This window comes from Lissotriton helveticus, chromosome 4_1 (assembly GCF_964261635.1).
Source record: "Lissotriton helveticus chromosome 4_1, aLisHel1.1, whole genome shotgun sequence".
In the NCBI taxonomy this organism is placed as follows: Eukaryota; Metazoa; Chordata; class Amphibia; order Caudata; family Salamandridae; genus Lissotriton; species Lissotriton helveticus.
The window spans coordinates 1,606,495,710-1,606,508,382 of NC_136063.1; the positions used below are offsets into that span (position 1 = coordinate 1,606,495,710).

Sequence of the window (12,673 nt, forward strand, 5' to 3'; positions counted from 1 at the left end):
CTATCATAGAAATAACAAATGAAAGTAATTTTGCTGATATTCCCTAATATTATTGAAAATTTGGAACAGTTATGTGAAAATATGTTTTCAAGCTATTAGTTACAATGTGCCCTAAGTTACATTATGTTTCTAACCAGCAAACCGCCCTTTTTTCAAAATGTGAATTCGGAGGGTCTTTCTATCCAATTGAACTTAATTTTAAGATACAAATGATGGCATTTTCAACCACTCATCTTCCAAAGACATAATAACCTCCAGGGGATATTGCTATCTAATACAGTTATATGGCAACCCCCTTATTTTGTGAAATAGCCAGTGGGACTTCATTTAAAGCCACGGAACAACCAAACAGTGTGATTTTGCGGGTGATTTAATTTTGGAGGGTTGCACAAGAAAGGCACTACATCTGAACATATGTATGGAAATACATACTGATAAGACTCTTATGCTTAAAGAGCAGGACAATAATTTTAAGGTTCAAGTTTGTATAAAATATTGCGGTCACTATTCTTTTTTGATTAACCCATCATCATATTTGCATATTGTTACAGAAAGCCCTTATCTAAATAAGTTGAGGTGAGCGGAAAAGTGCACACACCTGTATATTCCTGTTATTAAAAGACTGATAGAAACAGAAATAAACAGACAGGCAGATTTCAGTTCAAAACAGACAGGCATGTGGGTGGACACAGCCAAGTGAGACGGCAAATAAGCAAATAGGCCATTTCTCAATTGACTTAAAGAGACACAATTAACTAACTCAAAGAAACAGTGTGCTTATAAAACATTTGTTACTTACTTATATATTATAAACCTATAGACACAGGCAGATGGAGTGACAGATAGATCGATAGATCTTTTTCCCTGTGGTTTTGTGTTTTAAATTTTGATTACTGTGTTCAGAGCTTGAATGAAGGGTAGCTGGCTCTTATTTCTGCTTTACAAATAACTGTGTAATCTTAAAAGAATCCTTCGGCATCCCTGTTACTGATGTTACCCAATTGTAAATGGTGGCTTCTAATTCTCCTACTACTACTAATAATACTATTCCTTCTCCCCTCTCCCTCTCTGAAGCTGTCATACAGAGTGCAAGTCAGTGTGCATGGCCATGCACCACAGAGGTAGCTCTAGGTATGTTTTTGAAAATCTTCTCATTGTGAGCCCCACGGGGATCCGATTTGGATGAAACAGAAATGCTGTTTATGTGAAGTATGTTTGGCAACAATAGTTGGGGTATGTGTACACAAATCTGTGATCAACATTAATAATATTACCCATGCCCAAAAAACCTCTTGGATACACAGAATTTTAACAACAAAAATATGCACTAGTCTTTATCCCAGATTTTGATTAAACAGATTACAAAGAGGGAAAAGGTGGCAAGAAGGCAAATCGTCACCAAGAGACATGACAAATTGAGTAGTACTTGTCCATATTTGCAGCCACTTGTTATTTGAAGTACTCAAGAATTGCAAAACAGGGGATAAGACACTGTCCTTGGCTTCCAGAGTTGTGAAGTTTTTTTAGCCTATAGGCTGCATGATCTGTCGTAAATGCTGTGTTCACCTTATTTTTCCAAATGGAAATTAACAGCGATTGAAGACTTTTACAGGGAGCCTTTATATTGATAGCGTTTAAAGTCCTCAACTGAGAGGTAGTAGGCACCTGGTAGATGGAAAATATCATGAGGGCAGAACAGTTTGCATTCTATTAGATGAGCTCAGAATTGTAAAGCCCTGCCAAAAAAGTGGAACTTTCCTGACAGATCGGTGTGGAAGACTGCTAGGGTTTAGGCATATTCAGTTAGCTATAATTAGAACCACAACACTAATATTGTAACAATAGTACCACAAATATAAATTATGATATGTTCATAATATGGTAGCCAAAATGTTGTACTCCAATAATAAAGGATATTTGTGGATGTCCATTTTAATACTTTTTATGGTTGAATGTCAGAATATCAGAAAAATAAATATTGTCTCACATAAATATTGTGTCCTAAATAATGTTTACAAATAATATTGTCACATCTGATGTACTGCTAACTCCAAAAAGGTGATATTTTAAAATCATATTTAGGATAAGATATTTATCCCAGATGATAATCTTAAAATTATAATCCAGTACAATACCCTACAATATTTTCAAGGTTATTCTCTCAGCCTCACCACCAGTCCATAAACCAGAAGCAAACATCTTCCCACTCAAGAGGGTTCAGCCCACAAAAGCCACCTATAATCCAGAATATTTGAGGGACCACCTTTTCCAATTTGCAGGATATTTCAACATATTTTGTAGTATTTTAAAATGTTCACATTTTTACTGTGGCCACATCTATAAGCTTTCTATTTCTAATAGAGAGACATATTTCCGAAGATGAATGAAGTTAAGATATTCAAATGTTCACTTTTGCTCCTTCCATGTCTGTCATAACATCTAAACACACAAGATGATGGACGGAATGTTGCACAATGGCATAACATTCACCCCCAGTCACAGATCTAGGTTTAATCTATCGTTATTTTGCTCACCAAGCCACCCCAGTTCAGACATGGCCATATGCAAATCAGTCTTGACCCTGTGCCTCATGGGAACAGTCCAGCCCGAACTGCCAAGCCATAACATCTAAACATAAACAGTTAAGTCTTATGTCAGTTGTATGTCAGCAACATGGTAGTTTGTGAATTCCCACTCATGCTCTTTGGAGGTTCTTTAATTGACACATTGTTGTAAACATAGCTCAGAATGTAACAAATCTTTGTTACACTGTAGCAAGAAATAAGACGAACGTTTAGGTGAACTTAAAAAAATGTGAATGTACCTAAACACTGAGGGGCAGATTTACAAGCCCCCTGCGCCACTTTTGCGTCACGTTTAACATGGAGAAAGGTGACGTAAAAGTGGCGCAAGGGGCTTTTAAATCTGCCCCTGAATTTTCAGCAAACACACAAAGTGAATTTGGCCCACATTGCTTTAAGTAGGCCTAATTGGAAGGGAAAATGTAATAATTTCAGATTGCAGCAGCTGTGATCGAGAGGCAATGAATGATGCTCACCCCAGGAATAAAGGCTCAATTATCCTTTTGGGGTGTCCTGTAGAGAGTTAGGACCCTATTTCAATTGTGACCTCTGATGTTAATCCCGTATTCACTGTCTACCTCCATAAATACATGCTTACTGAGAAATACCCATAAATAAATGCAGATAATAATGTATACACTGATACAAAAAGCACCGAAAAAAAGAATTATTGAGTGCTAAAACCATGGTGCATTTTATCGATACACTTTTCTTAGAAATAGGTACTTTGAGGCTACTACTTTGTAAGTGTAATTATTAGTGCAATATAGCTTGTCAGCACTCATTATTCTGTTAAAAGCAGCACATCTGTGCTCTGAACAGAACTTCAAAATGTTAACCATTTTAAAAACCACAGAGTCTACTCTGTGGTATAGAAAACATTTAACTAAATTGCAAATAAAGTATTAAAGTAATTTGTTGCAAGCAAAACAGTGTGTATTGTGAGGCTATCACTCATAGATTTCACACATTGAAATTGCGAGAATTTAACTGACTACTATAGTGCTAACAGATTTGTCCAATTTGAGGGAATTAATGACATTGATTGACTCCTAGAAGTTTTTTTATGATTTAGGTAGCGATTTTATCAGCCCTTTCTTGGCATCCCACTCTTGTTTCCCAGAGTGTTCCAAACAATGGTGTGGTATGGGACCTTTCCATTTCATTGGTATATTAATGGCTAAAAATGTACCAAAAAGGTCACTATATGTCTAAACTTGGTGGTCTCTTAATTCCCATTCTGATGTCTTGGACTGCTATTGGTCTGCAAAACGTTCAGATGATTTTGCTCCTAGATAGACGAGCTTGATTTAAAAAGTAATTCATCTTTTTCCTCGATTTTTGATCGACGGTCTGCAAAGTCTTGCCCTCATGTACCACAGGGTACAACAATTGGGAAAGTTTAGTCTTTGTCATGCCTGGATATACAGTGTGATCCAGATGGGAATTGGGTTAATCAGAGAGTCATGGGGAAACAGCAACTTGATAGCCCCACTGAGTCTATTGTTTTGTGAACAATTTGTGACAAAACCCCTTAAATAATTTCGGTGGCTTGTAATGGAACAGGTGTGTGGAGGTATGTGCAGTGTGAGAGTCGTCGAAAATTCGAACATTCTTTTCTAAAAAGACTATCGCATTTAGCTGTCCAAGTTCTATATGTCTTTGGGAGATGGGTATAAATTACCAGGAATAATTTATTAGCCTTTGGCCCCTTTTGCTGTGGGATGCTATATGGACAAAGCTGGAAACTCCATTTAATTGGATCGTGCTTTGGGATTGTCTTTCTCTCAACCATGCAGCTCATATCTCATGGTTAGCCTATGTAAAAACCCTGTGAGCAATGTTAGATAAATCTGATACTTTTATAGTTCTGGCTCCTCTTTTACTATCCCCAAGTATTACATCACGACTCTTTTCCTGTATTCATGCAGAGAGAAGTGGGTCTCAGTTGGAAGCAAGTAAAGTCACCAGTGTTGCTCATTCTTTGCTTCCAAGTACGGAGAGTCAGCAAATTATTTTTCTGCTGTTCCTTACTCCCAAGATAGGCGTATGTTGACCTAGTTCCGACTAAGCACTGTTCTCTTTTTGGTTGCTTTCCTGAAGATAGGTGAATGTTCAAGAGACCATATGGCCTGTCCGCATGATGTGATGTCTCAGCAGAGTGCTTTACATTACGTTTTCTTTTGTACATTTTATAGAGAGATTAGATCACAGTATATATTAGGCCGTTATTGAAGAAATACAGTTTTATGCAATGCAGATCAGCCTTATTTTTGCAACAACTTCAAATAATTGAGATATGTTCTGCTGTAACACATTTTTAAAACAATCCACAAGACGACTACTTTTTACATGAATTAGTACTTTTTTGCAGCAATTACTTTAAAAAAATTATCTTTAAGAGCCGGAGACGGTTAATTTTTAACTGAATTTGAATATCAGTATCTTGTATCTGTTTTTATGCTTCTATTGCTGTATTCTAATGCATGATTTTGTTTACCTATGAATTTATGATTTTATGATGATCGTTTTTTTTTATGGTTGATTAACAAAACAAAGAATGACTGACTGACTGACACATACACATAGCACACTGCACTCGCTGCCTTTCCCGGGAAAAATGCAAGTTTCCTGAAGTTTAATCAACATTGTGTAAGGAATGTGGGTTGTAGTGTAAACCCAGTGGATGTCTCAACATCCTCCTTAACTGCAAATTGTCCTGGCATTTGTCATTTTGAGTGGATGCCTGTAAGATTACTGTAACATAATATTGCTTGTCCTTTTCCTCTCTTCATTATGTATATCCTGGCTCATATAATGATGAGACAAGGATCTTCCAGTTCATGGAACAATAATTCTGGGATATAAGTGACATATTTTTGAATATTCGCTGCATTACTGTAGCTCACTTGCTTTAATCTGACGTAATCCTCCCCCTCTTCAACTGCTTTCTCTCTTACTGAGAGCAGTGCCAATGTAAATGTATTTGATCTTCCAGCTACTGCTGCTACTTTCTATTTTTCATGCATCAACTCAGATACTCCACAGATTAGAAAGGTTGTTTCGCTTTTCTGCGATAGTGACAATTCCAGATGTTTATGGTCCTACTTCATAAGCCGATTTAGCTTGTCTGTCTTCGACTCAATCCAGTTCCGATGTCTTCTTTTATCTGGGAACCCTTCCAAGCTTATCGCAGAGCCTTAGCAAGGGCAGGAAAAAGCTGGAGTCAAAAATAATTCCATGAACACCATCCAATAACGCTATCATTTCCCACTGCTCTTCATGCAGCTTGGAAAGTGTTAGTGAAATACAGCTGTGATCTTTAAGTTTTTGATTTTCATTTTTCAGCATGTTGCTATGGGAAAAACGAGCCTGTAAGGCTGCAGGCAAGTGCATCACATTTCTTATAGCTTGGACATCTTCAAGAAGGAATTAAACAAGGAAATGTAATGTCAGACGATGACCATTTGCTAAACAGACGGCTTTAGAGTAGAACGTATCACTTCTTAGAGCTCAATATACCACAAGGCCAGTACCTGAGAACCTGGGTCTTTTAAAAGCAATATTCGACCTCAACAAGTTATATACTTCAAAGACTGAGAAAACATTATTTTGCCCAAAACAGCGATATTGTATGAACATGGGGAAAAAGCAGACCGCCTTCTATCCTATGAGCATTAAAAAATAGGCAGGGCTGGATAGTGACACATCTGATTGATATTCTTTCTGTCTTCTGCTAGTTTTATAAAAACTTATGTTCTCCAGGATATTATGCACTACCTTAGCAGAAGACCAGTTTCTTTCTGAGTTATGGTTACTTAAATTCTCACCTGAAATGGCCAAACTGTTGGAGGGAGGCATTACACAGGAAGAAATAGGACAGTTAATTGATTGTAGGTACTCACACACATTTTCCAGGGGGCTATAAAGTTTGGCCTATCGTGTGACCGAGGGTCGCATTCATGCCAGCAGGGTGAGAGGTGTTGTCCAAGGCAGCCGCGGCCGGTATTGGGAGTACCGTCCGGGCGGTGACGTGGGGAGGGGCAGGGTGGGGGGTAGTAATGTATGAATTACGGACCTTAACAGGTAAGTAAACATATAAATAAATAAAACGAATTTAGTTGCACCCACTGCATCACCAAATGCGATGCAGTGCCGCAACAAAATCAGTTTTATTTATTTATATGTTTACTTACCTGTAAAGCTCCGTAATCCATACATTACTACCCCCCCACCCTGCCCCTCCCCCTCCCCCTCCCCACGTCACCGCCCAGCTGGTACTCCCACTACTGCTGGTTCAAGGATAATAGCAACCCAGGCCACTCAGACAGTGAACATGATAACTGACTTACCTCTCAGTTCACTATTTGCATTGTGCCGGGGTTGAGGGAAGCATGAATGTTTCTAAACTTGTGTTTGCAAACTATTACTTAAAAAAATACTTCTCAGTGAACTGATATGCTGAGGTGAAACGTTTCTGCATGCTAACGAAATGCAGTTTTTGGGATATAGGTAGAGATTCACAATTTATTTTCGTGTTTACTGCAAGATATCTTTAAAAAAGAATGTGTTCCTAAAGATAAGTGGTGCAGGACACCTCTGCTTCTTTTCTTTTATTTTAGTTAATAATTTAGTTTAGTTGGAAATAAATGCTTGCCCATGCTGTACAGCAGAGGGCCGCATGCATAGGTCAGAAGGACCGCATGTGGCCCCCAGGCTATACTTCGAGTATCACTGTTATAGACACACGTCTCACCTCCGAAACACCGGGACTGGATGGGTATTAAGATAAATCAGCATATTATAGTTTCACTTCTGCATGATGTGTTCAAGGAAGTTTGAGAGGGTGACCCCTGAGACAAACAAAGCCAACATCTTGCTGATCTTAAAGCCAGGCAAATACCCGTTAAGTTGTTCTAGTTACAGGCGCATATTGCACATTACTGTGGACATGAAGATATTGGTCATAATATTGGCAAATACGCTGAAAATGGTCTTGCCTTAATAAATAAACTTCAACCAGGTGGACTTTATCCCACATCACTTTTCGGAGCCCATTTGAAATCACTATTGCATACATTATGAGTGGTACATGATGATAAAGATCAAAAGATGGTGGTCACTTTGGACAGTGAAATACATTTTATCAGGTGGAATGGGAATGCTGTTAAGAGTGCTGGTCATCATGGGCTTAGGACCAGAACTCTTGACTAAAATCAATGGGTTTTCACTTAAATCCCTTGGCAGTAGTAGTGTGTACTGGGTAAACTTCACACCCATTGTTTTTTGTCCTTGTCCTAGAACCACTGGCAATCACCATTAGATATTAAGGCCGAGCCACCCCAGTTAATGGCCACAAAGCATGTCTTATGTAGATGTTATTTTACTAACCCTATCAAACCAAACACTCGGCATAATGCCTCTTACACCACTGATAACCAAATTCTCAGTGTTCTGCCATTACTGTATAAAGTGGGAGAATTGAGAAGTTGTTCCACTAACCAGATCCACTGGTGTGGCTGCCCTGGAGCTGCACCCCATTCGATGGAAGACAACGAAGTCGATATACTTCAGGGTATTTCTTAAGAAGGGTCTTGAAAAGATGTTAGAGGACAATTTGAGGCCCCTACTAGACAGGATACAACAGGACATACCAACATGGTCAGCCCTTAATCTGTCTCCATGGGGAAGGATTCAAGTAACGAAAATTAGAATAGCACCCCATTTTAACTATGTGTTTGCGATGCTTCCTCTAAAAATCCCAAGGAACAAGCTGGCAGAACTTGTCTCAAGGGTAAATCTGTTTGGGGCAGAAAAAAGGCCTGCTTGAAAATGGCCACATTGCACACCTCTGTAGAATATGGTGGGCTTAAACTTAAACATTTTAAGTCATATTGGCTACCTTTTAAATTAGTGCAAATTCGCTTCTTTTTGCAAGACACCCTGGAAACACCACAGTGGGTATGAATGGCAATTACCCTTTTGGGTAAAATAGAGGGCATCATAACCTTATACTCAAGTGATAAGAAAGGGATGGTCTGCAAACGACCAATCCTGAATGTATTGTCTTTTACTTGACAGAGGACACACTATCTACTGCACACATATAATATCCTCCATGTAGGAGCACCTCTATGGGGCAATGGCATGCTATGGATTGTTGCCAAAGAACCTGTCTGGCCTGACCATTGTGTAAAATATAAAGTCAATAAATCAACTTTGTATTGCATGGAAGGGGAAATCATTTGTAGAATCCTCTAATGATTTTTGACTATGCAACACACGCCAATGGTGATAATGACAGTTCACACATTGCGTCAGCAAGGTATTTGATCCCACACAAATGTCCTAGCAATATCTAAATTTCTTAGGTATTTGAATGTGTTGGTAATCTATAAAGGGGTGATTTATTATCTGCACAAAGTTCCAATGGATGGAAGCTTCTCATGTTCTGTATTGCCCCAAATCAAGGAATGGTGGACTATAGCCTGCAGAGTCTACCCAGATGAGGACTGGTCGAAATTCGTACAATTGCATGATAAATGCCCCTGGGAAGCCAGGCTAAAATGTGGGTATTACTAGATTATGCACCAGTATCAGTGGCTCCCATCAAGGTTAGAGACATTTTAGATGTGTAGTCGCTGTGAATTTTGGAGATCCGCCCTCCCTAATTGTGATATTGTACACATTCTGCAATCATGGAGGACTGTGGGTAATCCAAAAGTAGAGATGTTGACACATGAAATATTCCAAGTGGCCTTTGATGAAAAAATAATATATAATTAAATGACCAAGTACCCACATACAGGGCCTAACTGGGAATAACAACCAGCCCAGGCGATTTCTGCCCGACCGGCCCTGGGAGTCGGGGGAGGTGCTAGCGAAATGCAATGCTCCCGCTTTTGTTACAGGGGGCCGATATTGCAGCACTGCCGCAAAACCAGCCCCCACAGTCATAAAACCGGCCCCCACCCCTCTGGTCCACCGGGGAACTGTCCGGTGCCCGCTACGGCGAGTCCGGCCCAGCCCACATCTGATAAGATCTGGGTCGTTTCCAATCAAGTTGTTTCACAATTACAATGTCTATAATGTCTTACCTATGAAAGACATGTGAGGGTTATAGTAAGTGTCATTCTGTCTTAACCATCTATGTGTAGAATACCATTTAGGTAGATGTATACCTCTATGTTATGTGTACATGAGAGCATCTCTGTACTGCTTAGGTATATTTTGTTGTAATAGGTTTTCTTGCCAACTTGATTACAAGATATAGTGAAATCTCATTGTATTAACTGTCAGGTTCTGTGAAGGTTCTCAGTGACCTGTAATGTTTATCTAGCTTGCACATGTGCTGTGAACCATTATGGCAGTGGATTTTGGTGTGAGTCCTACTGGCTTAGGTCCATTGGCTTGATGAACAGTCTGCCATTTTGCTGCCTTTCAGCTTTTCCACGCTCATTGTAGTGAGACTAGTTGTACTGTGAACTCTCAGGAGGTGGGTTCTTGTCTTTGCTGGTTAAACCACGTAATAATGAGAGGCGAGAATGTACAATCCCATGCAAGAGTCTGTTTTTCAACTAAATAGTGGTGTTTTACCCGTTATTGTCTTAATAATTGTGTGGACCTGTGCTAGGCATATTTTGGGGGACCCTGTTCGTAACAACTTTGGATTTTTGGCCAGTTTTCTGCTACTTGAAGACCAAATGATGTCAAACTTTGTGAAATTGGGTCACACAAAAGCAGTTAAAATAGTTCTTTCCAAAAATCCTTAAGATAACACTGTAAGGAGATGGAGTCAGAGATAGATGTAGGCAGTGAGGAGAGAGTTGAACATAGACAGATATGAGCTAGAGAGAGAGAGAGAAAGCTCACTTTCCAAAGGGGCCCCTGGAAGGTGGTGTCCTGGGCAATTGCCCCTTTGCAGAAGCATTAAAACATATATAAGCAGTTTTTTCACTGGAACGGGTTTTGTTTTGTTTTCACCACTACAACCAGCCACGGCCGGTGGTGGGATTACCTGCGGGCGGTGACGTGGGGAGGGAGAGGGTCAGGGTGGGGGGTAGTAATGTATGGATTACGGAGTTTAACAGGTAAATTAACATATATGAATAAAACGAATTTTGTTGCGTGCACTGCATCACCAAATGCAATGCAGTGCGCACAACGAATTTCGTTTTATTTATTTATATGTTAACTTACCTGTTAACCCCTCTGCTGCGCCGAACGTTCCGCGCTGGTGCGTAATGTTCTATTGCGCAGGCGGGGCCGGAACGTTCAGCGGACGTGCGAAGCACTACCGAGGTAGTGCACGCGATGTCCGCTGAACGTGCCCCGCACGGAAGGGGTTAAACTCCATAATCCATATATTACTACCCCCCACTCTGCCCCTCCCCCTCCCCACGTCACCGCCCGCAGGTACTCCCACCACCGGCCGCGGCTGACTACACCAGCCTGATGTTTAAATTACAAATCGTTTTCAAGTAAATTCTCATGGCCCAATTCAAAAATGTAAACATAGACTTCTGTGTAAGTTTACGTTTATTTTGTAATTCACAAAACTGCATTATAATAGTCATTTTACGAGTGCAGAGGTTCCGCAATTGGGACGGAAAACTCTGCACATTAAAGGGTAGGCATGTCTTATCTTTTAATGTGTGGAGTTCTACACCCCAACTATGGAGCTGTGGTGTTAAAATAAATTAGTCGGGTCGGGGACAATCGATATTTGCCCGGCGGTATTGCCTCTGTGACCCTCTAGTCATTTAATCAATGAAGAGGCAGGCGCTGGAGACTGGAAAGCAGGAAACAAGGTTTTTATTCTCTCCGGAGGAGAACACAGCAAAACGGACAGCAGGTATCGTTCTGAGGTGCTCTAACTTATGTTTGAGGCCTGGCCCCTTATATACAGTGTTTGCGGTTTTTATTACAGTTTACATACATATGATAAAGCTTTGATGTACGGAAAGACATTCCCGGAATCCCCCCTTCGGGCCCGTTCCCACACACATTTACAGTTGAAGTCCCCACCCTAGTCACAACAGGTGATGAGTATCGCGCAGCTGGATATTCCGCCGATTCATGGAATGTGGGGGTCGATCGGATCTCATGGGGAGGGGGCTTTGATCAACCCGGGGATCCTTTGATGGGGGAAGCTTTCTATTGTGCGGGGAGGGGCAAGGAATAGTATCGGCAGAGCTGGGTGTCGGCCTGGGAACGGGGAAGACAAACGGGCACACGGGGAAAAAGGGGGTTTGCATCCAAGGGCCGGGGATCATGAAAGGGAAGAAGGGAGGTGTCGCGCTGGGAACAGGATGAGGGCCTGGGGCAGAGCAGCGCCGAAGAGGGGTTTATGATTCAAGGCAGGTGCAAGCAGGGGGGTTGGTCAGCGTGCAGGCTTAGTGAGGGCGAAGGGCTGTGTCAGGGGCCAGCGGCATGCAAAAGGGTTCGTTCTGATCAGGGCATCTTAAAATGGCGGGTGCGCACGACAAAAGTGTGGCATCAGGGGAAGAGGCAAGATGGCGCAGATAATGTTCACCAAACCGTACTAATTTTCAACAGTCCTCCCTTTAACATATTCAAGACATCTTGCTGGTTCATTTTCTACTCGGTTCTATTGTGGTGGGCATGAGAAAGAAAACGGTAGGAACCCTAGATGAAAGAGTTGTAAACAATACATTTTGAGATTTCTAGTTTTTAGGAGGTGGACCTATTTGATAAACTTTGATAAACTTGTTCAGCAGGAAAGTCATAGAAATGCAATACAAAAACGATTCTGTAGCGAGAGCAGCAAGTACATTTCATAACGTGGACTGGTAGGTTATTACATATATCAGATTCGGATTGGAGCATGATCAATACAATGGCGGCTGGGAGAGAAATGAGGCGCAGCAGAAACGGTGATTGAGGACGTCAAAATGTTCGTAGTTAACGAGTTCTCAGTATTCTTTGTTGTCTTTCGATGGCGCTGTGGAGCACCGGCGATGGAGCTACGGGTCCAGCTCTATTCTAGGTCTCGCGTTGCAGGGCACGACCTTTCCCTCGTATTCCTGGTCGGAAAGGTCCTTTTCGCCCTGTGTCCTTTGAGGTGATTG

At 40.9% G+C, this 12,673-nt stretch overlaps 1 protein-coding gene across 2 annotated transcripts in view; it reads left to right on the forward strand.

Moving 5' to 3' along the window:
• TBX20 (T-box transcription factor 20) overlaps positions 1-12,673 on the forward strand; it is a 140,305-nt gene that overhangs the window by 96,030 nt on the left and 31,602 nt on the right. The window contains exon 7 of one of the 2 annotated variants that reach the window (XM_078688227.1): positions 1,075-1,131. The exons of the other annotated variant lie outside the window; for it this stretch is intronic. Within the exon in view, the coding sequence (XP_078544353.1) occupies positions 1,075-1,131 (57 nt within the window). The remainder of the gene's footprint in view (positions 1-1,074; positions 1,132-12,673) is intronic. 2 annotated transcript variants of the gene reach the window in all.